This window comes from Bos grunniens, chromosome 21 (genome assembly GCF_055505025.1).
Source record: "Bos grunniens cultivar Pamir isolate PY7600 chromosome 21, Bosgru_T2T1.0, whole genome shotgun sequence".
Taxonomy (NCBI): Eukaryota; Metazoa; Chordata; class Mammalia; order Artiodactyla; family Bovidae; genus Bos; species Bos grunniens.
Window position 1 is genome coordinate 6,009,479 of NC_141185.1, and position 27,379 is coordinate 6,036,857.

The 27,379-nt window shown below is 54.9% G+C and overlaps 1 protein-coding gene across 1 annotated transcript in view; it reads right to left on the minus strand.

Moving 5' to 3' along the window:
- HHIPL1 (HHIP like 1) overlaps positions 1-2,409 on the minus strand; it is a 30,436-nt gene extending 28,027 nt beyond the window's left edge. Inside the window, exon 1 of the mRNA XM_086362995.1 lies at positions 2,112-2,409. Within this exon, the coding sequence (XP_086219121.1) occupies positions 2,112-2,393 (282 nt within the window). The 5' untranslated portion in view covers positions 2,394-2,409. The remainder of the gene's footprint in view (positions 1-2,111) is intronic.
- Positions 2,410-27,379: the final 24,970 nt, after the last annotated feature.

Genomic DNA, 27,379 nt, shown 5'->3' on the forward strand with positions numbered 1-27,379 from the left:
ATCACGGGCATCTGGAGGAGTCGTGGGTGTCAGATGGGCGCATGTTCTGGGGGGACTGTGGGCGCAGGCATGTTTCATGGTCTCTTTTGCTATCAGGAGTCCAGGCAGATGTGAGTGCCTGAATTCCATCACTGACTGGAACTTGTAAACAAGGCACCTCGGCCCCCTCCCCTGGTGGAAGTCAGGAGGTGCTGAGTCCAGACTCGGCCTTGGCTTGCTGGGAACACTGTCCCCGGTCCAGCGCTCTCCCTCCCTCCCGAGGCCCTCCAGGGAAACCATGATCCAGCCTCTGCTGCACTCTCCAAGCTCGCTCCAGACATGAGGTCACTCCTGAGACGCCTGGGGTGAGATGCTAGCAGCCATCTTACCACAGCTTGCTCAAGGCCAGGCCATGCTGGGACGGTTCCCAAGGACAGAGGGGAGCCTCCTGCCAGGGGGAGGGTAGCGGGGCTGGCCCTTCCCTTCTTCCTCCGCAGACCTGCCTACCTTCAGTGCCCCGCTGAGCCTGGCACATAGTAAATGCTCAATTAAAACAAAAAGGCAAAAAACACGGAATAGACGCATGAATTCTTCTACGTGACTGACATGGGAAGACTACAGGATCTGATCCTCCGGGGCCCCCAGATTGGTGAGGGAGGTGGACGTTTGACTGCACCATTCTCACTCCCCTGAGATGCACAGCGTGGGGGCTCAGGGGAGTCCACCAAAAGAGAGAGCCCTCGCAGCCCCTCTTATTTCTTGCTCAGACGATGGCTCACTCACATGGGCAATGAGTGTGGCCCAAGTGTCACCACGGCCACTTCCGGGTTGTATGATCACCAGGCCAGTCCCTGCCTCTCTGGGCTTCCCTGAATCAGCCTCTGGGCCCCACTCCGTCCCCGCTTGGGGCTGGGCGGCCACTGGGGACCAAGGAGGCCTAGAGAAATCCAGGCAGAATGGCTCCCTGAGCTCTGAGTGTGTGTCATTCAGTCTTCACGGCAAGCGGGGGGTGGGAGGGCGGGGAAGCTTAGGCCTCCCCCAATGTAAACATGATGCAACTGAAGTGGAGGGATGACCTGTCCGGGGTTGTGAGGCCAGGAAGTGGCAGAGCCAGGGTCAGACCCTAGTACGTCTGAATCCAAGCCAGCCCCGGTTGGCCCCACCCCTCCCACCAGCACCTGCCCCCAATGGCAGAAGGCTGGGACTCTCCACCCACGGGTCCTCTCACTTTCCCGGGACTGGGCCTGGGCCCGCCTTTGGACTTCTCAGCCTTGACCCAATACCCTCCAGGGGGTGGGGTCATCAGGCTCTCTGGAGTCAGGAAAATGAACAACGGAGGCACAATCTGGTGTGAGGAGAAGCCGGGGTTTAGGTCTCAGAGGAGGGACAGGGGCCAAGAGGCTTCACCACAGGGATGTCTTGGGTGGTCTCCGAGGATGAGTGAGCCTGCGCTGGGTGGGAGCACCATCCCAGGGAGAGGGCACAGCACAAACCTAGGGGGTCTGGAACCGCCTGGCACATCTCATCTCTGGGGTCACGCACGGTAGGAGCCCCAGTGGGTGTCAGGGTCCCGCAGTCCGGAGGGGCCCTCAGAGCACTCCTTCAGGTTCGGGGGAAAGGCCCTCATTGAGAGCAGGGTCCCCCAAACCCCTCGACAAACCCAAGCCCAGCGCGCCGATCATGCCCTCTGCAGGGGTCAGTGGGCGCCCCCCTCCCCCCAGGGGCAACACAATGGAGCTCAGCAGGACAAAAGCTTCCCGTCCTGGAGCTTGGACAAAGGCAGGGCTCTTCGGGGCCGGGGCACTGGGGGCATCTTTAGGCGGTGCCAAGGCAGAAGACCCCCCAGACTCAGAGGGAGCAATGATTTCATCAGGAGGAGAAACCGAGACCCAGAGAAAACCTAAGTCACAAAGTTAGTGATGGCAAAGCCCACAGACATCCCAGGATGCCCGACTCCCCGCCCCCTGCCAAATGACTCCCGCCCGGGGGCTTCTGGTTCCGAAGCCCTATGCCCAGTCTCGATCCTTCTCGCCCAGTAGGGTTGCCACCGCCGCCACCCTCGCATCTGGGACCGAGGCCCCGCGCGCGCGCCCTCCCACCGCGCGCCCCGCACGGCCAGCGCGCCAGCTCACCTGGCACAGCAGATCGAGCGCGTAGCCGGCGCACTCGGCCCACATCGCGGCGTCCACGCGCGCCGCCACGGCCCCGAAGCGCCGGGCCAGCGCCGCGTCCTGCTCGGGAGTGCAGCAGCCGAAGGCCGAGTACTGCGAGCAGAAGCGCAGCGGCTGCGGCGGCCGGAAGGGCGGCCTGAAGTCCAGGCACTGCGGGTGCGCCGCGGCCCCGAGCGCCCGAAGCACCAGCAGCGCCAGCAGCGTCCCGGCCCCGGCCCCGGCCCCGGCCCGCCGGCCCGCCATGCCGCCGCCCCGCTCCGCCCCGGCCCGGCCGGCGGAGGAAGAGGCGGAGGGAGGCACCCCCGGCCCAGTGCGGCCCGCGAGTAGCCGCCGGCCGCGCCCTGAGCGCCCGCCTCCCGCCCCGCCGGCAGCCTCCCGGGACGCCCGCCCCGCAGAGCCTCGGGTTGGGAGACCTGGAGACCTCCTGTGCTAGGAGGTCACCTCTGGCCCGGGACTGAGCGCAGAGGGGCGCGGTGCACAGCTCGGCGCAACCTCCAGAATCCGGAGTCTGGCGGTGACCTGGCCTCCTGGGGCCGGGTGCGGACTGTGTTTCCCGTTTTCATCTGGGATGCAGCTGTCTCCCCCCGGGGTTTTTAGCCCAGGAGGTGCGGGAGACTCTGACTGGGCCAGGGGAGGGACACCATGGGCCCCGTGGTGGAAATTCTCACAAAATCACTTAAAATGGGAGCACGGTCATGTAAAAAGGTGGTGGCGCTGGCCTGGGACTCACAAGGTGGGGAGGGAGGTTGGGGCCGCCTCCAGAGTCCACCGTGGACGCCCACTCCAGGCTTCTTCGCCTTCTCTACTCCTGGGCAGCAGCCTCCAGACAGCCTGGCACTGTAGGGTCTCCTCCCTCCGGCTCCTGCCTGGGTGAACCTCCAGTTGTTTACCCTCCAGCTTCTGCTGGGCATCACCACCCCGATGACGGAACCAGCATCACCACCCGGATGTCGGAATGGGCAGCCGCAGCAGACGTGTCTCTCCCCAATCCCCATCAGCTCCACTCCACAGAGCCCTAGAGGTTTTTCAGAAAGGCAAATACCATGGGGGTCCTTGCCCTGCTGAGCAGGCCTGAGGCCTCTCAGAGCCCAGAGACGGGATTTGAAAACTCTCTTGAGCAAGCCAGCCCCCCTGAAATGCTGCTTCTGAGGCCCAGAGATTCTGATGACCCCCCTGTAGAACTCTAATGCAAGAAATTCTGGAATTACTCTTTGAGCTACCCTGGTATACAACACACGGGGCAGGATGGAGTTCACCTGCGGCTCCCACTGCCCAGACAGGACCCTGCTACACACACACACACACACACACACACACACACACACTGCCCCCCACTGCCAGAATTTCAGAGCAAGAAATCCCCCCAGGGCATACTCTTCCAGGTGGGCCTTAGCACTTGCTTCTCCCAAGAATGCTCTTCTCCGTCTTCTCAGCCTGGCAAACTCCTACTCAGCCTTCATGGCCCCAACTCACACACCCATTCTGGGCAGGTCTCTTTGGGCTGCCCTGGGGGACAGGATCTGTGTCTTTGTGCCAGCCCTCGTGGCAGGACTGGGGGTGACCTTGACTCTGCAGGACTCTAAGCTCCCTGAGGTCTGTGCTTTAGGCCTGGACACGTACCATGTGTGAGCCAGGGTGTCCACAGCACGTCAAACATCTCTAAGCACTTAAAGTGTGGGGGGGTGGACTTCCCTGGTGGTCCAGTGGTTGAGACTCCCCATTTCCACTGCAGTGGGGGCACAGGTTCAATCCCTGGTCAGGGAGCTAAGATCCACGTACCTCATGTCATAGCCAAATAAATTAAATAAAAACAAAATCTCTACCATGACCAACATGCCCTATAAAAAAAAATAAATACAATAAAATGGAGAATTTAATGTAGAGAATTGATGCCCAAGAAGCTGTACAGGAAACAGTGAGGCAGCCTGGAGACTAGCAGGAAGATTCTACAAGCACCTGACTGGAGGAACAGCGGGGAGCATCACTACAACCAAGGGGCTAGGTCACCTGGCCAGAGCTGGGTGGCCAGCGGGCATGTCTGGTGGAACTGGAGACAGTCCCCGTTAAAGACTCTGTTTCAGAGGGAAAGAAATCCTCCGGCTTCTCCCTTCCTCTGGCCTTCTGGCTCTTCTCACTGGCCTACCTTGCAGGGGAGGCTGAGGCTGCAGCCTGGGAAGTGCTGGGGCCCTCCTACAGGCCACGGGGGCAAGGGCAGGGCCAGACGGGAGCTGCGGAGGGCTTGTACAGTGGCCCCTTCCTCCCAGCCTGGAGCCACCCAGGGCAATGGTCCCTGTCTCAGACTGAGTGGCTTGTAAGCAGCAGAGATTCATTTCTCACAGTTCCAGAGGCTGGAAGTTCAAGATTAGGCTGACAGCACAATTGGGTTCTGGTGCTGGCTCTCTTCTGCATTGCAGGCATCTATTTTCTTGTTGTGTCTTCATGTGGCAGAGAGAGAGAGAGAGAGGAAGCTTGTATCTTTTTCCAAGGGCACTAATCCGGCTCATGGGGGCTCCACTCACATGACTTAATGACCTCCCAAAGGCATCACCTCCTAATACCATTGTGTTAGGGATTAGGATTTATGTTTGGAGGAGCATGAACATTCAAATAAGATTTTTTTAAATGTATTATTTAATTACTTTATATATTTTTGGCTCTCCTGGGTCTTCGTTGCCTCAGGGGCTTTTCTCTAGTTGCATGAGCAGGGGCTACACTCTAGTTGGGGTGTGTGGGCTTCTCATTGCGCTGGCTTCTCTGGTGGTGGGGCACTGGCTCTGGGCACTCAGGCTTCAGTAGCTGTGGCTCCCGGGCTCTCGAGCACTGGCTCAGGAGTTGTGACGCACAGGCTTAGCTGCCCAGCGGTATGTGGGATTTTCCCAGATCAGGGATTGAAACCACGTCTCCTGCATTGGCAGGCGGATTCTTTACCACTGAGTCCCCAGGGGAGTCCTGCAGGGACGAAAACATTCAGATCATAATAACAGCACATCAACACAGGCTCCTGGAATGTGTGTGAGGGGCTGGGAGTGCGGGGGTGGGGGGACACGGAGCCTGGGCCATAGCCTTGAGCTGTGGGGACAGCCTCACCAGGGCCCAATGTCATTGCCACAGGAGTTTCTGGAGATGGCCAGGCAGACACCTTCCCCCCTAACATACACGTCTGGACACCGCCAGCCACTCAGGCAGAGTCTGAGGCCATGGCGTCCTGCTGAGCCCCCATCCCCACGTGGGTGGAACAACTTTTAGTGATGTGTTTGTTAGTTCATTTGAAAAATGTTCATTAAGCAGCTACAGGGCACTTGGCTCAAGGCCCCTGTCCCCACCTGGCTGTTTTCGGGGCATGCTGGGCTGTCTGACCTCGGAGAAGGCCTGCTGTCTGGGGTCCCGAGGAGGGGGGCCTGGGGGCCGGGACTCCTCTGACTGCTGCCCCTATCATGGGGGCACGCTTGCCAGGGTCCCCAGCACTCTTTCCAGGTCGCAGCAGTGTGGACACAGTGTTTGTGCTGAGGTCCGCTGTGCAGACGAGGAAACACGGGCCGCAGCACACAGCAGGCGGGCGTTGGGGAGCCAGGGTCTGCGGTTCCTCTCCTCGCGCCAGAGCTTGCAAGTTCTCACTCCTGTCTCACCAGTAAGACAAAGGGCGGGACTTCTCCGCCGGTCTAGTGGTTAAGAATCCAACTGCCAATTCAGGGCACAAGGGTTCGATCCCTGGCCCAGGAAGATCCCACATGCCACGGAGCACCCGAACCCGGGCACCACGACTCCTGAGCCTGTGCTCTATAGACGGTGCTGGGTAACAAGAGAAGCCACTGCCATGAGAAGCCTGCACAGCAATGGCAGCAAGAGTAGCCCCAGTCGATGCACTTGGAGAAAGCCCGCAGGCAGTAACAATGGCCCAGAATAGCCATAAATAAATAAATCTTTTTAAAAAAAGAAAGAAAGGAAAAGGATGAACAGACTGAAAATTGGATCGGTGACTTTTCCTGGACCCATCTGAGAACTGAGGTTTGAGGGTCAACCGCCACTCCTAAATTTGAAGAGACAAGCGAGTCCAGAGTCCCAGGGGTGATCGGATCACTTGGGGCAGAAGGTACTGGATCCAGAACCTGTCGGATGGCTTCAGAGGTCATGTTGATGAACTGCAGGAGGCTTAGTCCATGGGGTCGCTAAGAGTCAGACATGACTGAGCGACTTCACTTTCACCTTTCACTTTCATGCGTTGGAGAAGGAAATGGCAACCCACTCCAGTGTTCTTGCCTGGAGAATCCCGGGGACGGGGAAGCCTGGTGGGCTGCCGTCTATGGGGTCGCACAGAGTCGGACGAGACTGAGGCGACTTAGCAGCAGCAGCAGCAGTAGTGCCAAGTAGCATGAGGCTGAGGAACTCCTGTGGGGCCCCGTGGTCACAGTCTAAAGGAAGAGGGACTTTATCGCCAGGGAACCTCACCAAAGACTCCCACAGCTCTTGCAGGGGGAAGGGAGAGCCTGTGGTCCCCTCCCTACCCACCGCGAAATACTCTCACAACCATGTCCGTAACAAAACCCACTCTCCAGGATTAAGAACCCTACCAGAGGCACGTCCCTGGTGGTGCAGTGGTTAAGAATCCACCTTACAATGTAGGGGCTGTGGGTTCAATCCCTGGTCAGGAAACTAAGATCCACGTGCCTTGGAGTCCGCACAACTCAGCTAGAAAGGCTGCGTGCCACAGTGAAGGAACCCGCAGGACACAACGGAGGTCCCAGGGGCCGCAGCTAAGGCCTGACGCGCCCAAGTAAATAAATAACTTAAAAAAAAAAAAAGAATACTAATCAGCATAGGCATGTTAAAAAGAGAGAGAGGCTTTCCCAGAGCCCCATCCACATCGCTTCCCAACACCCCTTGCAAGGCGTCTCCCCCACTCCAGCCCTCTCTAACCTAACCTCTAACCTGCCTGTCTTACCTAAGGGGACAAGCTAAGAACACTAGTGAATGTTACAGCCCCTGAGGGCTGAGCCGGTGGCCTCAGACTAGATGGCCTGAACTTTCACCAATGCCGTCTGGGGCCAGGGATATTCAGGGGATTGGGGACACTGCCTGGGCAGCAGGAACAAAGCTGGTCCTTTGAGCCGATGTGCCCTCAAGCTCCACGTGAGGGAAACAGCGGCGGAAGCCAGGCCTGTGGCTAAGGAAACCTCCGGACTTTCCTCCCCAAACAGTGGCTTCTTGGGTACTTTCAGCCGTTGCTCCCGGGCCCAAAGGCTGCCTTCTTGCCCTTCCGGGTCTCGCCTGGAATGAGACAGACAACGCAATTCTTCCGTCGACACCCTTGATGACCCTGTGGACGACCTTCCCCACCCTCAGCCCCGAATTCCCTACCTCTTGAGTTGGGGATGGGGAGAAGGTGAGGCCAGGCCACTGCTGGCCACTCGGCCTGAGGATTGTCTGAGGTCGCAGGAGTATTGCCCACATTTCCAGGAGCCCCGAGGGCACTGTCGGCTGCCAGAACCGGACACACAGACCAGAGGAACACCCAAAGCCTACTCTAGCCAGACTGGGTCAGTGTGGGCTGCCAGCCATGCATCAGCTCCTGCGGAGCAGACGCCCGCTAATTACACAGCCATTAGTTCCTTCTCCAGAGTGACGGGAAAGGCCCCTGACCCGCCTGTCTGTGCAGGGGGCCACTTGCCCTCCCTGTCTCCAGTGGGCAGCCCAAATCGGCTAATCCTTTCTCCCCAGGACCCAGGCCACTCAGCCACAGCAGGAGATTGCGCTAGGCATCCTAGCACGGGAGAATGTGGGAGCTGGGGGCTGGGCTGGTCCCTGCTCAGTCACCCTGGCAGCTGGACTACCTGCGTGATGTGGATCACAGCTGGGCAAAGGGCCTGGGGCCAGCAGAGGCTTTTGTAAACACCTCACACCTATGAGAAATCATACAGCGTGGGAGAAAGAACGCCCAAGGACACACCACCAGACTTCACCCACATTAATATTTGACCACATTTGCTTCAGACGTCTCAAGTGTGATTTCAAAACAAGAGGAACTGTGAGGGACAGTGTGAGAGGCCAGGAGGGTTAGTAATCCAGAGCGTGGGCTCTGCCACTTACTGTGACCTTGGACAGGCTGCTTAACCCTTCTGTACCTCAGTTTACTCATCTGTAAAATGGGCTGGCAGGTGAGGCCTGGCACATAGCATGTGCTTGATACAGACCTGGCTGGCTCCCACCTTCTGCACCTCACATTGACCTCACGGCCTTTTCCTCTGCTCCTGGGGGAAGTCTTTCCTGAAGGCGGTGCATGCAGGTACCACAGAGAACTCAGAACATCATCTAACACCTCCAACTTTGAACAACTGAACTGTACTCTGCACTTTCACTCTGACTGGCTTCTGTCCCCTCACCCGGTTGGAGATTCGACCGTGTGGATATGGGAGCTTGCTCACTGAACTGCTGTCCAGGCCACATAGCATGCTTAGGGCTACCTTCTGTCCGCCTTGCCAGTCACCAAAAGGCAGCTCAGCCTGTCCCTGGACACCTGCTGGCCTGCTGATCTGCTGGTCTCTTTTCAAAATGTCAGGTCCCAGGGGCTCAGGAAGCCACCTTCAGGGCCTCAGTGAAGTGTCCTGACACTGAGCCTGGGGTTCAAACCCCAGTCCCCCCATTTCCTGACCACACTGTGATTCCTTCAGCACCCTGTGCCTGAGGGTCTCCATCTGCATGTGACCAGGACTTCAGTGGCGACAGCTGGTGCAGGCAGGCGGTGGGAGAAGGTCTCAGGGGCTGGAAGACACCAGCAAGCATGCCTCTGAGTTCACACCTGACCCCCAGAGACTCAGGGTACCTGGGGAGACCTGAGGATCCTGCGGCCACAGGGTAGGGGTGGGGGCAGCCCCCTGATTCACGTGGCCCCCGGGACCTGAAGACGGGGACCTGGTGGCAGACAGCTCACGTGTGCATTCGTGCTGGTGTGAGGTCAAAGAGGCATCACAAAGCTGCGTCACGCCCAGTTCCTTCTGTTTATTTTTTTTTCTTCTTTTGAAGTTTAAAATCAAACACAGATGTTTTAAAAAGAGGCCAGCTGATTGGCAAGCACCTCACAGCAACCTTCTAGGATGGACATTATTATTAGCCCCATTTTACAGATGAGGAAACTGAGGCTCAGGACCTTGATACTGCAAGACCAATCAGATACACCCATCAAACACTGCAATACAAGGGCATATCTGTAAACACGGGATGGGAGGAAGTGGGACAAGAGGATGCAACAAGAATTTATGGGTGCCGTGAATGGATGTTGTTGTTACAAACAGCTGCCAACCCTGTGTGTGGTGGTCAAGTCCTATATTGGCTGCAGTCTTATACCCAATGGCCTCAGAATCCCATCTATTGCTCGGCTTGCAAAAACTGGTCTCTGAGCTTGTTAGGGGCTGAAACCAGGACCCAAGGCTCCAGGGGATGCTCAGCCAGTACTGGAATCCTACTGATAACCAAAGGTCATCCCAGGAGAGGGAGTTTAAACCAGAGAGATATGGTTCAGCCCATAGAAAGAGAGTCTTTCCAGGTTGGGAGTTGATTCATTAAGGAGTAAGCTCCCCATTGCTGTAGGCATACAAGTAATTGTCGAGCAGCTTCCTATCAGTGCTTTTGTGACCCGGGGGAAATCCGGTTACGTTCATGTTCCTTTCTGTCCCTGAGTCTCTGAATACTTAGAGCTTTCATGTATTTTTAAGTACAGGCAATATTTCTACAGGGTTCAAAAACCAGAAAGCACAAAATTAAACCAGTGAGGAAGGTTCCTCTCCCACCTGCGCCCAGGCCTCAGCTCCCCTCCTGGAAGCGCAGGGTGATGCTGGGTTCGGGGCCACCCTCCAGAGCACACTCGCTCTTCATTTTTCAATAAGTACATGTTTACGCTGTTTTTATTTCTGTTCTGTCTCCTGCTTGTTTCTCTAACAATGGGTTTTTGGTGGCAGCCTAATGACTTGGGACAGTCCCCTCAAGATGTCCACATGTGTAAGATGGGGGTAAGGTCCACCTCACAGGACTGTTGGGAGATGACCTTTCCCCAGTGACACCCAGCAAAGAACCTGACGTGCGTGTGGTCTGGTTCTCCCAAGAAAGGTCCTATATCAGGGGGAGTCTGGGTGAGCTTACCCAAGCCCGTGCGGCTGCAGCAACTCCTCAGGCCACCAGGGGGCCCCATGGAGCTGCCCAGTCCTTCTGGTGGCCACATCATGTCCCGAGGGGACCCACAGCCCAGCGGAGACTCCGCAGAGGCAGGCAGGCAAACGTGCTCTGGGACTCAGCATCCTGAACTTCCAGGAGCACTGCCTCTTCCTCATCCTGCCACCGTCCTTGTCCAGGAATGCAAGGGCAAGAAGCAGAGGCCACCTGTGACCCCCGTCACCTCTCCCAAAAAGAAAAGGACAACAGATTTTAAGCCATCTTTTTGGGTGTTGTTTTCATTCAGAAAAGACAGAGAGCGAGATGTTGCCCCACACACAGCCACGGCCCGCCTGCCCCACCTCCATCGGATCCCCTTAGCCCCCGGGCCCTTGGCTTCTGGCCACTGGGGCTCCCTTCTGCCTTAGCAACGCTCCCCGAGAACCCTGGCCCCTGTGGGACCTCCTCGCCTTCACGCTGCCTATCGACTGACATGAAAGGGCGAAAGTCTCAGTCGCTCAGTCGTGTCCAGCTCTTTGCGACCCCATGGACTGTAGCCCTCCAGGCTCCCCTGTCCATGGAATTTTCCAGACAAGAATACCGGAGTGGGTAGCCATTCCCTTCTCCAGGGGATCTCGCCAACCCAGGGATGGAGCCCAGGTCTTCAGCATCTCAGGCAGACTCTTTACCGTCTGACTGCCAGGCAAGTCCGTTTTCTGCAGGCACCTAAAAATCCACCCTGCCCTCCACTTTGCTCGTGCTGGTGTCTCCCTCTGGGTGCCCTAGGCTTTCTCAAGGCTGTGCCAGAAAGCCAGCCCTCTGGACAGGCTCCAGGCCAAGCACCCACCCCATGGGGAGCCCGCGGGGCCAGCTGTGGGCTGACACTGGCACTGGACTCCCCGTCCTGAGGCTGCAGACGTGGTCTCTGCGCTCACACCTGGGCAGCTGGGTGGGCTGTGTCCCAGAGGCTGGAGTTAGGTCTTCAGATTTCTACCCCTTTCCCCTTGGTCCCAGGGACAGGACAGAGCAGAAGATGGAGCTGGAATCCTGGCTGGAAACGGGGAGCAGGAACCTGTTAGGCAGGCTTCTCCAGGGCCTCTCAGCTCCAAGGGAACCAGAGGGGCCTGAGGGGCTCAAACACATGGTCCTGGACCCCGGAGCAGCAAGCCCTCTGGCTTCCCCAGCCCAGAGCCGATGCCCGCTGGGGCCACGGGGCTGTCCCAGCCATCCGTGGGAGCCACCACGCCACAAGGACTCATCACCATCAAGTCTGTCTCTTCTCCCGCATCAGGGCAGCCCCTTCTCCACTGTCCCCGCCTGCAGGGATAATGGTGCAAACGTCTATGGAGCATGGGCACGGGCCAGGCATGGTTCCAGCTTGCAGTCTCACAATGACCCTGAGCTTTGCCCTGTTGTGCAGATGGGGAAAAAGAGCAGCGGGTGAAGTCACTTGTTTGTATAATCAAAGCTATGATTTTCCCAGGAGTCGGGCACAAACGTGAGGACCGTAAAGGAAGCTGAGCGCTTTTGATGCTTTTGAATATTGGTGCTGAAGAAGACTCTTGAGAGTCCCTTGGACTGCAAGGAGATCACACCAGTCAATCCTAAAGGAAATCAACCCTGAATAGTCATTGGAGGGACTGATACTGGGGCTGAAGCTCCCATACTTTGGCCACCTGATGCGAAGAGCCGACTCATTGGAAAAGACCCCGGTGCCGGGAAAGATTGAAGGCAGGAGGAGAAGGGGATGACGGAGGATGAGATGGTTGGATGGCATCACCGACTCGATGGACCTGAGTTTGAGCAAGCTCCAGGAGATAGTGAAGGACAGGGAAGCCTGGCGTGCTGCAGTCCATGGGGTCTCAAAGAGTCGGACACAACTGAGCGACTGAACAACAGCAGCCATGTACTAACCAGCGGGACATGCTGCCTTTTGGAGCAGGGCTACTTAGCTCGCCCGGGGAGACCATGCTTTATCAAAACAGCAAGCACCTCTGGTTGAATTTTCAGTGTTCCCATCCGTGAAGCTCTGCTGTCTCCATCACCAAGTGCTTCCAGGAGCAGATGGGCAATGAGTGGCTGCCGGAGTCCAGGATCTGCCGGAGGGTGCGCGAGGCCCCATGCTGTTGACCCAGCCTGCAGATTTGGGCCGCACGGTAGAGCCTCTCATCTTCAGTGTGGTCCTGGGGCAACTGGGACAGGACCCTGCTGAGTTCTGGACACCAGCCAGGCACCTGGCCCCAGTGACACGCCACCCAGACCTGTCTGCCGAGGGCACTGCCCTCCATAGCAGTAATTACAGCTATTATGAATATTCTATTGTAATGACGATAATAACCTTGGAAGCAGTTTTGGCGTCATGGCCAAGAGGCCAGACTCTGTGTCAGGCAGACAGACACACCTTCGCCTCAAGACCTTTGGCCAGTGATACGCCCTCCCTGACCTCAGTTTCTCCTCTGCAAAAAGGGATGAGGTTGTCGAGGGGTGTCAGTTCTTGTGGACTGCCCCCCGGTGTGGGGCTGCTGAGGGTGGAGTCCTGGCCAGGCTGGTGGGGACCGAGCTGTGGCCACAGGAAAGGAGGCCCTGGGACGCTGCCACGTGGGGAAGCCTGAGCCCACCGGGCTCCCATGGGACCATCAATTCAAGTTCCCTGGGCTGCAGCACCTGCCTGTTGGGGGCAGACCTCTCGGCTGGCAGTTGTAGCACTTCAACCTTAAGGCAGTTCTCACTAAGTCAGGGACTGAGTATTTCTCCAGACTCCCCTCAGCGAATGAGACGGGCTGCCCATTTTAGGGGCTTCCTTGGTGGCTCAGCTGTAAAGAATCTGCCTGCAATGCTGGAGATGCAGGTTTGACCCCTGGGTTAGGAAGATCCCCTGGAGGAGGTCATGGCAACCCAGTCCAGTATTCTTGCCTGGAGAATCCCCATGGACAGAGGAGCCTGGAGGGCTACAGTCCATACAGTCGCAAAGAGCTGGACATGACTGAAGCGACTTAGCACACACACCCATTTTAGAGATAGGAAGACTGAGGCACAGGGAGGCTAGGGGCTTGCTTTGGGCCATAGAGGGGGGCCCAAGGCCAGTGTGGGATTCTGAATCTGGCCCCCTCTGCATAGTGAACTAGGCTCCTAGGGTTAAGAAAAGGGGGCCCTGTTCATGGTTGCGTGAACTGGGTAGGAAGGGAGTCAGGTGGCTGACACAGGCCAGCAGTCCTGTGAACAACTTGCACTTATAGGCTGGCTGCTCCAGCTGCCACCTGCCCTATCTCCTCGGGTTCCAGGATGGAGACATGGGGGGAGGAGAAGGCATGTCCCACTTCTGCGTCCATCAGAGTCAGAGAAGGGGCAGTGTGTCCCCGGGGGGAGCCAGGGCTGTACATGCTTTACCTTGCGTCAATTGATAAGAAAACCAGACTTGTCCCAGATTGAGCCCTTGTTGAGACCCTATGTCTCCACCTTCGCATGTCTCCTGTCTCCACCATAGCCCTGCGGGGCAGGCGTTATTGCTGTCCCACCCACAGATGAGATGAAGTGATGGTTCTGGCCACACAGCGGGTGGGAGGCAGGGCTGCGCTGGAACCCAGGTCCGGGAGCCCTGGGACTCTAGAACCGTCTCATCTCACGTTCCAGGGAGCCACCTGCCAAGAAGGAGGAGCAACTGGGTGTTGTGAGCAGAGCAAGGTGGAGAGTCAGCTCTGGGCTCCAATTCCTGGCTCCACCAAGCCCTTGGCAGCCCCCTGGCCCTTCTGAGAGCCCAGCCCCTCTCCTGCAGTCCTGGGTAACTCCCCCCTTCTTGCTCACGTGCTGAGTGCTCAACACCAGTAAGTTTCCAGCTTCCTTTCCCTTGATAGTAAAGCACATAGTAGGTACTCGATAAAAGTAACTTTCCATCTTCCACTCTCCTGATGATAAAGCCAAGTGTTCTCTCCCAGACAAAATATTTACATTCTAGGAGAAACGCTTGCCTTAAGAAGGAACGTGAGGGATGGTGGAATTCGAGGCGGCAGCGGGTCGTGTCAGGCCAGGAGGCAGCTAGGGAAGACTCTTCGCGTTTCTCAGATCACAGTGAGCAGCAGCCCTGGGGAGGCTGGTGCCGCCCGGGGAATGCCAGGGTCCTGCCCTTCTTCCCTGCCAAGTGGGGTTCTCATCATCTGAAACGCACCACTTCGAAAAACCACCCAAGCGCTCTAGGCTGAGCTCGTTTCACAATCTTGAGCTAATAGAGAAGGACTTCCCTGGACTCATACATACTTTTGAGATGTGTGGTTCTCAGGCCAGCCTTAAAGGGAAACAGGCATTCAAAGACATGCAGAATAAGGCTTTTCCAACACCATTCACCCTTATTAAATCACACAGAAACACACACACATGCTCATCATTAAAATGATAAAAGCCTGTGCTGACAACTCTGTAGGAAACAGCACACCCAGGAAGGCTAGAATGTTTTCCCCCAGCTCTGCTGCCTACAGAACTCAGGAGTCCCCCTGCAGTGTATGAACCTCCTCTGCCATAAAGATGTCCTCGCTTCCCGTCAGTCATGGCTCCTCATGGCAGTTCCCATAGCAAGACTCTGTCCCCTTCTCTACTGAACTTGAGGACAGGGATCGTGGCTCCTGGCTCATTCATTCACCCGGTGAGTGCAGAGAGTCCGCCCCAGCCCAGCATTTTGCGCACGGGGGTCTGTGATCCTCACTGACCCTTGACCTGGAGAGCATCCTTATTGGAGAAGTGAGGAAAGCAAGGCTCAGAGAGGTTCAACCATTGGTCTAAACCCAGCTGGCTCTGAGCCTGGGCCCTTTCAGCAGCACAGAACTGCCTCTGCCGGGGTCTGGTCCTGCCTGGGCTCTGAGAACCCTGAGATCCCAGGGTGTAAGTGAGGGGCCCGGAGACAGGGCCACAGCACCGGGCATGCGGTGGTGGGGGGCATGAACGGGGAATCCAAGGGCCTGTGGGAGCCTGATGGGCTGGGAGTGGGCGTGGAGAAGGACTTTACAAACCCGTGTCCAGGCAGTGTGGGAGTCAGCCAGGTGAGGAAGAGGGACAGGGCATCCGAGGCACGGGGAACCCTGTGTCCCAAGGGTGGAGGTGTGACAGGTAAGGGCGGGTATGGAGGCAAGCTCTTCACGCTGTCCTTTCGGTGGAATGGAGGATGCAGGCTGGAGAGGAGGGCAGCCGTAACTCCCCGGATGCAGTGTCCTTTCGGCGGAATGGAGGATGCAGGCTGGAGAGGAGGGCAGCCGAAACTCCCCGGACGCAGTGACCTGGGGGCAAAGCGTGCCTGTAAATCGGTGTGGTCTGATGTGAGAGGGTCTCTAAAGGTGGGCCACAGGACTCTGCCTTCTGCTCGGCTCGTTTCAATCAAGCATCTGCATGAGCCCCGGGAGGCTTGCTTATCAGACGTGCCAGTGGCAACACCCCCGTGAGAACACAGCATTTCCAGGAACCTCAGCAGGTGAAATGGGGGACTGAGACCAACAGAATGGAAGTGAACAAGGAGAGTCGGAGTAACCTGCCTCATGCGCCGAAGCTCGAATGCACAGACTGTTCCCCCAAACTGTCTTTTAAATGAGCATCCCTTGAGGCTGCGATGGAAGACCTGTTTTCCTGGGGCCGCCCACAGAAGGTTCTGTATCAACTTTTTGTGGTCAGCGGGCCCCCTGGGTGAATGCCCCTGTATTGTCCAGGAGGACCTTCTCCAGGGGATCTTCCCAACTCAGGAATTGAACCTGGAACTCTCATTGCAGGCAAATTCTATGCTTCTAAAAGGAGCAGGGGGAGTCGACCCTGTGAGGCCAGCCTCTTAGTGCCCAGACTGTCTCTCAGAGCCTGGCACCAGTGGGTTCCCCCTCCCTATTATGTGTCCTGAGCCCGGGAGAATCCTTCAGAGGAGGCAGCTGGTGGCCGTGCCTGTAAGGCCCCCTCCCCCACAACAATAGCTAGAGTTGGCCAAACCCACATAAGCCCCCAGTCCTACCCAGGAACAGCTGTCATGCTGCCCCGAGACCAAAGAGAACCACGGCTAGCTGAACGTCAGCTCTGGGGCAGGGCAATGGGGGTAACACCCTTCCTGCGGGAGTGGATGCACGGCCACTCCTTGTGCCTGTGAAGAAATGTGGACAATGGCCGGGAAAACTCGTCAAGGGGAGACTCGGGAGGCCAGGCGGCCTGGCACACTGCAGGTGCTCAGTAAGCACGATGAGTCGTGGATGAGTCTTCAGGTTGTCGGGCAAGCCAGTTGAGCTGCTCTGCCTCAGTTTATGCGGGTGTAAAGTGGGTGTAATGTCCACAGCCAAGTAAATATTGGGCAAACAGTAGCACAGGGTGGGCACGCAGCCTGGGAATACCCTTCTACCCCACCGGTATAACCTTCAGGCCTCTGAGAGATGATCATGCTGCTTTAGATTGTCCACCTCCAGGGTCAGAGAGCTCACTTCTGGAGTCTGAAACAGAGCAGACACCGCTTGCCTTCGGAGGATTCTTAATAGGGAGGGGGAACCCACTAGTGCCAGGCTCTGAGAGACAGTCTGGGCACTAAGAGGCTGGCCTCACGGGGTCGACTCCCCCTGCTCCTATTAGAAGCACAGAATCTGCCTGCAATGAGAGATCCAGGTTCGATTCCTGGGTTGGGAAGATCCGCTGGAGAAGGAATTGGCAATCCACTCCAGTGTTCTTGCCCGGAGAATCCCATGCACACAGGAACCTGGCGGCTACAGTCCATGGGGTCGAAAAGAGCCAGACACCACTGGGAGGCTAACACTTTCAGTGGGAGCAGGGCCTGAGTGTCCCATAGATGGGCCCTGGAGGGGTGGCCCCCACCTCAGGGGGGTCAGAGAGGCCAGAGGCCCTTTGTTGCCTGAAAAGACGAGGAACCATCAGCTCACTGGGTCTCAGGCCTTCTCTCTGGCCCTTCCCCAAAAGCTGCTGACAGATGTGGATGGCTTTCTGCTTCCTGTGACCTCCACGGAGAAAATCCATCACCTGCTGGCGGAGCCATCCCGGCCGGCCCTGGAAGAATGGTACTGAGTCACCTGGGCCCTCATGGCTCTGGCAGCCATGAACGCGTCAAGCCGGCCATTAGCTCTTACAGGAAGGACCTGACCTGTCATTTTCCTCCGGAAGTGCCGAGGGCGACTTGCCGGCCGCCCCTCCCTGAAGCCAGAGAAAGGCCGGATCCTCCTCCTGGGGCTAGCCGGGATTAGGGATGGGGACCAGGGGCGGGAGAACATCCATCCTTCCGCTCAGGAATCCCACTGCTGGGAACTCGTCCCGAGGAAACAATCGGACAGGAAAACCAAGCTGTGCACAAACACGGCCCCGCGGGAAGTATTTATAATAGTTCAGCCCCGGAAGTCACCCTCGTGTCCTGGGGTGGAGGGGCAGCCAAGCACCCCGGCTGCCTAAATAGCACACGGTGGTGAAATTAGGTGAATGGGGCGGCGGCGGTGGCGCCTGGCAGCCGCGGATGAATCACCCTGCGGTTCCCGACGCCCCCAGCCCCACCCCCACCCCCGAATAGGTCAAACAGACCTACTCCAGGCTGCACCCAGAGGCGGTGGATCGGAATCTCCTGGGAAAAAGTTCTGACTGACAAGGGTCTGCGTGATTCCTATCACCAGGCTGGCTGAGAAACCCTGCTCACGGCTAAGATTGCGACTTCAGCCATGCATTGATTTAAACCTTGTTAAATCTTAGTTTTTGCATCTGTGAAATGGGCATAGCCCCAGGCCTGTCCCTGGGATGCTGGGAAGGTTGGTGAGATTCTGGACAGGATGACTCACAGGACGCGGGGCTCTGGGAGCTGCTGTCTCCACTTTCACAGGCCGTGGCTCCCCCTTCCTCTCCCCAGCTCTGTCCCATCACCACTGGGGAAGTTACACCGGTGCATTTTATTAAAAAGCAGAGACATCAGTTTGCAGACAAAGGTTCATATAGTCAGAGCTATGGTTCTTCCAATAGTTATGTACGGATGTGAGTGAGAGCTGGACCATAAAGACGGCTGAGGAGCGCCAAAGAATTTCTGCTTTTGAATTGTGGTACTCGAGAAGACTCTTGAGAGTCCCTTGGAAAGCAAGAGATCAAACCAGCCACTCCTAAAGGAAATCAACCCTGAATATTCATTAGAAGGACTGATGCTGAAGCTCCAATACTTTGGCCACTTGATGCGAAGAGCCAATCATGGGAAAAGACCCTGATTCTGGGAAAGATTGAGGGCAGGAGGAGAAGGAGGTGACAGAGGATGAGATGGTTGGATGGCATCACTGACTCAATGGACATGAGTTTGAGCCAAGTCCCAAGTCCTTGCGTGTCCCCTGCGCAAGGACAGGGGAGCCTGGCGTGCTGCAGTCAGTGGGGTTGCAGAGAGTCGGACACGACTTAGTGACTGAACAACATGCAGCAGCACCTGCACCCAGCTCACACAGGCTGGTTTGAGGACATCCAGTGCCAAGATGGGCGGGGAGGCTGGTGGGATGTTTCTGCGGGGGTCTTCTCCATGCTCCCCCTACTGGGCCAGGCTTGGTTCCAGCCTGTGGAGGGGAGGATGGAGGCTCTAGGCAGAGCGCGGCAGGCCCGTGCACCTGGTGCAGCAGACTCCAGGTTGGGGAGAATGCCACCCCTTCCCATTCCGTTCCTGCCTGGGTCCCTGAGAGCCAGGGGGTGTCTGAGCCCTTGCTCTGTCACGCAGGTCCCAGTGTTTGAAGGATGCTCCTGAGCGAAGCAGCTGGGCTGAGTTCCCCAGAATCTTAAAGAAAGAAGGAAAGCCCGGGCAAAGGCCTGGGGCCGTTAGTTGTTCTGCCGAGGGGACTGGGCTAAGGGACATTCGGAGGCTGGTTGTACACATGGGTCTGGAGCTTTGGGTCCGCATGGGCTGGAGAGGTGTGAGACTACAGAGGGAATTACAGAGTTGTGTTGGTGTGCTCCTCCTGCGACCAGGAAGATCTGGGTGCAGAGTGCAGGGAGAGTGCGGTGTCCCACTCCTGGGATGGGTGAGCCTCTTTCTTAGTAACTTTCAGGATCTCCCATCTTCTCTGGAGGGACTGGGCTGGGTTGGTGGTCTGGAGCCATTGTGTGTGTTCAAGGGGCACTTTGGAACCTTAGAGTCTGGGGCTGCAAACCCAAAGAGATCTGACAGCAGCAAGCTTAGGACTTCCCCACTGGTCCAGTGGCTAAGACTCCACGCTCCCAACGCAGGGGGCCGGGGTTCCATCCCTGGTCAGGGGACTAGATCCCAGATGCCAAATGAAACTAAGACCCGGAGCAGCCAAATAAATAAAAATAAATATTTGTGTTAAATGAACATTTACAAAAAGAAAATAAAAAACAAAAACAGCAAACTCATCAGCAATGAGCATGACTCGGAGCCTGCCTCAGGAGCATGGAGACCTCCGGACCCCCCACACCGTCAGCTGGACCTTCTGCATGGAGGCGCCTCTCCACTGCCCCCCCAACCCTGCCCCAGCTCCCACACAGCCCCGGGACACCGCATCTAAGCGCAGCCCCAGCTGCTGCCAGCCCTTCCTCTTGGGCAACTGGAGGTACACTCTCAACAGGGCACCCCCACCTGCTGGACAAAACGTTCCTTCCAACAAACCCTGGGAGTGTGGTTTGTGAATACATATAAAGAAAAGTAAATTGTATGGTCAAGTGAAGGGTTTGCAGCCTCCTGGCTGGGTGCCCTCAGGCCGAGAGAGGTGACTCCAGCTCTGAAATTCCAGCCTGACTGCCTCTCACAGGCTCTTTTTTTTTTTTTTTTTAATTTTTATTTATTTATTTTTGGCCTACTGGGTCTTTGTCGCTGAGCACCGGCTTTCTCTGGCTGTGGCAAGCGGAGGCCACACTTCACAGTGGTGCTGAGCTTCTCATTGCAGTGTCTTGTTGCGGACAAGGCTTCTTCTCTTGTTACAGAGCACAGGCTCAGTAGTTGCGGTGCCTGGGCTTAGCTGCCCTGGGGCATGTGACATCTTCCTGGACCAGGGACCAAACCCATGTCCCCTGCGCTGGCAGGTGGGTTCTTAACCACTGCACCATTGGTGAGGTCCATGCCTCTCCCTGGCTCTTGAATGTGTCCTCCACCAACCGGCCATGGCAGGGACCCGTTTCAACCCCCTAAATACACACTGAATCTCAGCTTCTGCGGGCATACATGGACATGATAATTCCTGTTCACCTTGCAGGCTTTGCAGGGAGGATGGGAGGAGCATGCTCCCCTGAGAATGCTTCATAAACTGGAAATGGCCTTGAAGAATGTGAGGGTGGATTGGGCTGGGCGGGCCTGCAGCCGTGGAGGCTCTGGGGCCTGCACTGCTGAGCATCAGGTCCAGGGGTTATGTCTTGGGGAGCATCTCTGGTCCTTCTCTCTTGTTTCACATGTCCTGGCCCAGAGGTAGGTTTTATTATTTAGATTAATTATATATTTATTATTTATATATAATAAATTCTATATATTTTTATATAAATTATACACTATAGCATAATATAAATATTTTATATAAATTATAATATAAAGTTTATATCGTTTATATAAATTATATATATAGTTACATCTATTATTTATACTGTAAACCAAACAATGCATGCACTTCGGTTAAAAACAAACCCAGTAACAGTAAAAGGTTCAGAAGGAAGTATTTCCCTGGCCTTTCCTCCCCTCCCCCACCCCCCCGGAACAATCTGTTTCTGCATTTAGTCGTTCCTTCCGGTTTGATCTCCGCATTCCTCGGTAAGGTGTTTCGTCCGTGGCTCTTTCTTGATTTCTCGGTTCTAGACTTTTCTACAATTCCTTCCGGCCATGACGGATAAGCCTTCAACTCTCTTAAATCCTCCCATTCTCAAATCTTCTCCGTCAGCTTCTCTTTGAGGGCTCGACCCAGTGCTTAGGTGACCAGTGGTCCAGAGTTTCATTATGATTCTATAAACGTTGCCTACGAAAGTCAAGGAATGGTTTCTTTTTTGGTGGAGTTTGTTTATCTATGCCCTGGAGTTAATGCGTTTAAAAAAACCCACAAACTTGTAAGAGGTCTCTTTTTCAATCTGCTTGCCTCTAACCTAGAGGCAGGATGGTCAAATGGTCAGGCATTTGGATATCTCACTCGCTCCTCCCACCTGGGCTCTTCCAGGCTGAGCCCTACCCGCTCTGCTCAGGGACCTGAGCCGGCCCCTCCCCCTTCTCCTCCCCTCCCCCATCCCCTCTCTCCCCTCCAAGGACTGGCCCCCCCTGGGGAGCCATCCTGCCCCCTCTCAGCTCCTAGGGGAGCGTGTGCTTCAAAAGCTTCCTGAGAGGTGCACGGCAGTTCATTTTTTCCTCTTTTTGGTGACCTTGCATTTCTGACAATGTTTATATTCCAGTCACATATTTGGCTGATGCTCTCTGTGGGCATAGAATCCAGGCAGGAAATCCTTTTCCCTTAGACTTTTAAGGCGACTGATGACTCTTGTGATCTTCTAGCCTCCAGGGTTTCTAATAAGAAGTCCAATGCCAGCTTGTTAAAAATGTATTAATTTAAATACACGTGCACAGTTTCAAAAATCAAATACAAGCATAAAGCCTAAGAAAAACAAAAAAACGCTGCCTCATGGCTCCACCCCGATCCTGATCCTGCATCCCAGAGGCAACTGCTTTCGATTCTTCTTTTGTCCACGTTTGAAAACAACACACTTACAGGGCTCTTCTTTGACTTCCCAGTTTAGGTATTATCACTGCCTTTCTCTTAGGGACCGGGAAGGTTTACTCCACTGATAAGCCACCCCCACACATGCCACCCCTTCTTCTCCCATCCTCCTAGTAAAACTGTACCACAATTTTCTTTGGTTAAATCAATGTTTACATATGATACTATTTAAACACTATGGTCAACAGAGCCACAGTACATCCTATGACTGTATTTCCTTCCTTGCAGGACTTCTGGGTTTCCCTGGGGATTGTTAGTTGCCTCCTTGTTTTGACTTGCTTGGTTTTCTTTATGCTATCACTCAGACTCTCTGACAGAGCTCTAATGCTCTTCTCTAGGTAGCCGAGGCCCCAGGCAATGCATGAGTTGTGTTCTCTTTCTTGGCCAGCTCTTCCTGGCGCCCCTTCCCACCCCGTTCCCATGTGATTGCTTCTAGTCCTGAAGCCCTCGCTGTCCGACTTCCCTATGTCATCACCTTTGTTCTGGTGCTATGTCGTGCCCGACTCTCTGCGACCCCGTGAACTGCAGCACGTCAGGCTGCTTTGTCCTTCACGATATATACCATCACTTTGGAATTCCCCACTTCCTGAATTTTGGATCTTCTTGTGTCTTTGTTTAGTTCCTAATTTTTAGAGAAAGAATGCGTGGGAGATACTTTTTTAAAAATCTGGGGACTTTTGGGACTTTCTTGAAGGCGCAGTGGATAAGAACCTGCCTGCCGATGCAGGGGACACAGGTCCGATCCCTGGTGGGGGAAGATTCCACATGCCTCAGAGCAACTAAGCCTGTGCAGCACAACTACTGAGCCTGCCTGCTGCTAGTACTGAAGCCCGAGCGCCTAGAGCCTGTGTGCCATGACAAGAGAAGCCACCACAGTGAGGAGCCAGGGCATTGCAGCAAAGAGTGGCCCCGCTCACGGCACCTAGAGAAAGCCCACGCACAGCAACGGAGACCCAGTGCAGCCAAAATAAATAAATTTTAAAAATCTGAACATGTCAAACTTCACCCTCATACTTGATAGGCCAGACACCGAAATCATTTTCCTTCAGAATCTTGAACGTGCTGCTCCAAGATCTCTAGCTTTTGGAGTTACTGTTGAGAACATCAGGGCTTCTGATTCCTGATACTTCATGTGTGATCTCTCTCTTTCTCTCCCATTCTCTCTCTGTTTCTAGAGATTTTTAGGATCTCCTCCAGCCTAATCTTTTCAGATTTTACAAGGATGTGCCCACTAGGACGATTTCTCCACTTCTGTGCTGGTACTTTGAATCCATCAGTCCCAGATAATTTTTGTGTATTATATCACCAATATTTTCCTTCCCTTCATTTTGTCCCATTAGATATGGGGCAAAAAAAAAAAAAAAGGAGGGGCGGGCATTAAGCGAACTCTAGAGTGAACGCCAGAATCCCTCAGCCCCTTCCTTAACCTCAGCAGTGTATCTGAAGATTCTCTGGGGTATTTGGAGAACCTAGAGAAAAATCTCTAAATCTAGACACTTGGAGAAAGGAGTGCCCCCAGAAATGGGGGTGACTTCTTGGGTAGCCTGGTGCCAATGAACCAGGACTTCATCTAACCCAGTCCTTCTCAGCCCTGCCTGATAGACCCCCCTCTTCCAGATGGAATGGGTCTGGGGTGGGGCCTGGGCATCTGCGTTTTACCAGCTTATGAGGGGCTTCCCAGGTGGCGCTAGTGGTAAAGAATTTGCCTGCCAATGCAGGAGACGTAGGAGACGCAGTTTTGATCCCTGGGCCGGGAAGATTCCGTGGAGGAGGGCCTGGCAACCCACTCCAGTATTCTTGCCTAGAGAATTCCAGGGATAGAAGAGCCTGGTGGGCTACAGTCCTTGGGGTTGCAGAGTTGGATATGACTGAAGCGACTTAGCACGCACACAGGTGAGCCTAAGCAGTCGGTGCCCAGAGCTGACAACCACTGATCTGACCCACTGGCCTTGTTCAGAGTTAGCGACTTCCTTGTGTGCTACTTATACTTAGTCACTCAGACGTGTCTGATTCTTTTCGATGGCTCAGCGGGTAAAGAATCGGGAAGATCCCCTGGGGCAGGAAATAGCTGCTTCCTTAGTGTTACTTAAAGTGTGGCCTCTCTGAGCAATGGTATCAAATCAAATCCTGCAGAGAGAATTTTGGGTGAAGTAGAAAAGGGAGAAGGCAATGGCACCCCACTCCAGTACTCTTGCCTTGAAAATCCCATGGACGGAGGAGCCTGGTAGGCTGCAGTCCATGGGGTCGCTGAGAGTTGGGCATGACTGAGAGACTTCACTTTCACTTTTCACTTTCATGCATTGGAGAAGGAAATGGCAACCCACTCCAGTATTTTTGCCTGGAGAATCCCAGGGACAGAGGAGCCTAGTGGGCTGCCCTCTATGCGGTCGCACAGAGTCGGACACGACTGAAGCGACTTAGCACCGGCAGCAGCAGAAAAGGGTAGCTTTATTGCTTTGGCAGGCAAAGGGAGACACGCCGGCTTCTGCCTTGAAAAACTGTGTGTCTCCATTGCAAAGAAGCTGATGAGGGTTTTTATAACAGAGTCAAGTGTGTGGGGTCACTGACTTGGGTGTGAGCAGGATGGTCTGATTCTTGATGAGCTTCTCTCATCACGTTCATCTGGCCTCAGAGGGTTTCCTGGCTGCTCCTCCCTTGCTTAGCAACTGTTCAAACCCACACTTTGGAACCAGAGACTGTCATGACAGCTCGAGACTTGCCAATAAGAAATGGGGACAGAAAGGCCTGGGAGCCCCACAGGGTCTTGCTCAGCTTCATTAGGACCCTGACTCATTTACAGGGGCTCTGACAGTTTGGAATGCTAAGATGTGACTCTCCACTGCAAAGTTGGGTCCTGGAATTGGGTCTTGGTGGAGCTGAGCCTGTGCTGGAAAGAAGGATCAGCCCTTCTCCTAGACTCTCAGAATCTCTGGCTGGGCTCTGGGGGATTCCCAAGCCTTTCCCTAGCAAACCAGCACCCCACCTGTCTCACTGTGTGGCTCAGGGTTTGAGTCTTCCTTTTCTCGTGCATTTAAGTGTCTCTCCATCCCAGCAGGAGGAGGGAATGATTCCATTTTCTCGTAAGATCCAGAGCCTCAGGGACAGGCAGGACCCCCCAGGTGTAGTATCAGGTTAGAGACCCAGATTCTAATTCCAGGGCTTTCCTACTTAGCCAGCTCCCTCCTGTATCATTCATTCATTCCACAAACACTCTTAGTTCCCAGCTCTCTGATGGGAGGACACTGGGGAACGTCCTCTTGTTCGGTGCTGCTGTTGCTCAGTCTCTCAGTCGTGTCCAGCTCTTTGCGACCCCATGGACTGCAACATGCCAGGCTTCCCTCTGCTTCACTATCTCCTGGAGCTTGCTCAAACTCATGTCCACTGAGTCGGTAATGCCATCCAACCATCTCATCCTCTGTCACCCCCTTCTCCTTCTGCCCTCCATGTTTCCCAGCATCAGTGTCTTTCATAATGATCAGCTCTTCGCATCAGGTGGCCAAAGTATTGGAACTTCAGTCACAGGCCTTCTAATGAATATTCAAGGATGATTTCCTTAAGGATTGACTGGTTTGATCTCCTTGCTGGCCAGGGACTCTCAAGAGTCTTCTCCAGCACCACAGTTCAAACGGTGGTAGACAAAGAGGTGGACCCAACTGATGGTTTGGTTGGTAAAGTTACGCATGTTACAGCTTCTGCCCAACTGCGGGCTCGCCTGGGGGCTGGAGGCGGTGGGGGGCAACTTTACTATAGCCCAGCCTCGCCCAGATCAGGTCACAGGAGGAATTACTGTTACTGCTGTTGTTGCATCAAACAGGAGGGGGCAGGCTGGAAAGAGTGGGAAAGGCTGGTCTTGGAACTGGCAGGAGCCACATTAACAATTAAGGCCTTCACCGACTTCATTTCCACCATCAGAGCATGAAATATTCAGCAGCGGAGGAGGCTGGTCTCCGATCTCCACAGAGGGCAGGGCCGGAAGGGCAGCTGCCCAGGCCTGGCGGGCAGGGCATCTAGAGGCTGAGGTGGGGCCTGGGGGTGGGAGTGGGGGGTCTCTGGGGGCGTGGCCCAGACCCCCACGAACACAGCTGGGAGGGTCCCAGAGAAGGACGGACTTTGTCCTGGAGGAGGGTACAGCTGCAGGCGGGCAGATGGAAACCCCATCACAGGTGGGACTGCTCGCCTGGGCTTCCCCCTTCCTAGCGCAGTGATGAGGGTCACAGAGAAGCGCCGCTGGCCTCAGAGACCACGCATCTGGGGTCTGGAACTGATCACCTGGAGTAAATCCTGTGTATCTGACAAGTTAGCATGAGTCATGTCTCACTGGTATCTCTGCACATTTGAAAGTGTCAATTTCGATAAACATTTCAAAGAAGTCACAGTGGGCAAACCTGCTCTACTGTTTCTTCCTCCCGCCCCCCAATATACTGGGCACCTCCAGTATGAAATTTAGCCAGGGTTTCTCTTGTGCTCTGAGAGCCACGAGGGTACAGACCCAAGAGAAGCTCGTGTTTGTGAGCATGAGGACACAGACGGCAGCACTGCTGTTACAGCAGAAAACTAGAAACAAAGGTCCTTCAGCAGGAGAAGAGAAGTCAAGGTAATGTGTTCCTGCGACGGGAATTAGACGGCGGAGTTCTCAGCTGGGGAGGTCTCGCTCTCAGCGGCCATTTGGCAAGGTCTGGAGACATTTTTGTTCTTGTTTTTTAATGTTTATTTTATTCTGGAGTATAGTTGATTTGCAATGTTGTGTTGGTTTCAGTTGTACAGCAAAGTGATTCGGTTATATTTATCTATTCTATTTCATTTAGGTCAGTATGGAATACTGACTAGAGTTTCCTGTGCTATACAGTATATTTCTTTTATATATAGTTCCCTGGGTTGGGAAGATCCTCTGGAGGAGGGCATGGTAACCCACTCCAGTATTCTTGCCTGGAGAATCCTATGGGTGGAGGAACCTGGTGGGCTATAGTCCATAGGGTCTCAAAGAGTCAGACACCATTGAAGTGTATCTGTTAATTCCAAACTCCTAATTTATCCCTCCCCGGCACCTCCTGCCTCTGGTAACCATGAATTTGTTTTCTGAGTGTCTGTTTCTATTTTATAAATGAGTTCATTTGTATCACTTTTTTAGGTTGGAGACATTTTTGGTTTTCACAGTAACAGGGGCAGTGGTGTCACTTCCATCTAATGGGTCGAGGCCAGAGAAGCTGGTAAACATCTTACACTGTGGAAGACAGCCCCTCCTCGCCCCTACAACAAAGACTTCTCCAGTTCAAACTGCCAACGGTGCTGAGGCTGGGAAACCTCGCTCTACAGCCAGCGGTGCAAATAAATGAACCCCAGCGACATATTTCAACACAATAATGCATGACTTAAAAGCTTGCTGCCAGAGAACACATGAAGTATAATACCATTTGAATAAAGTTC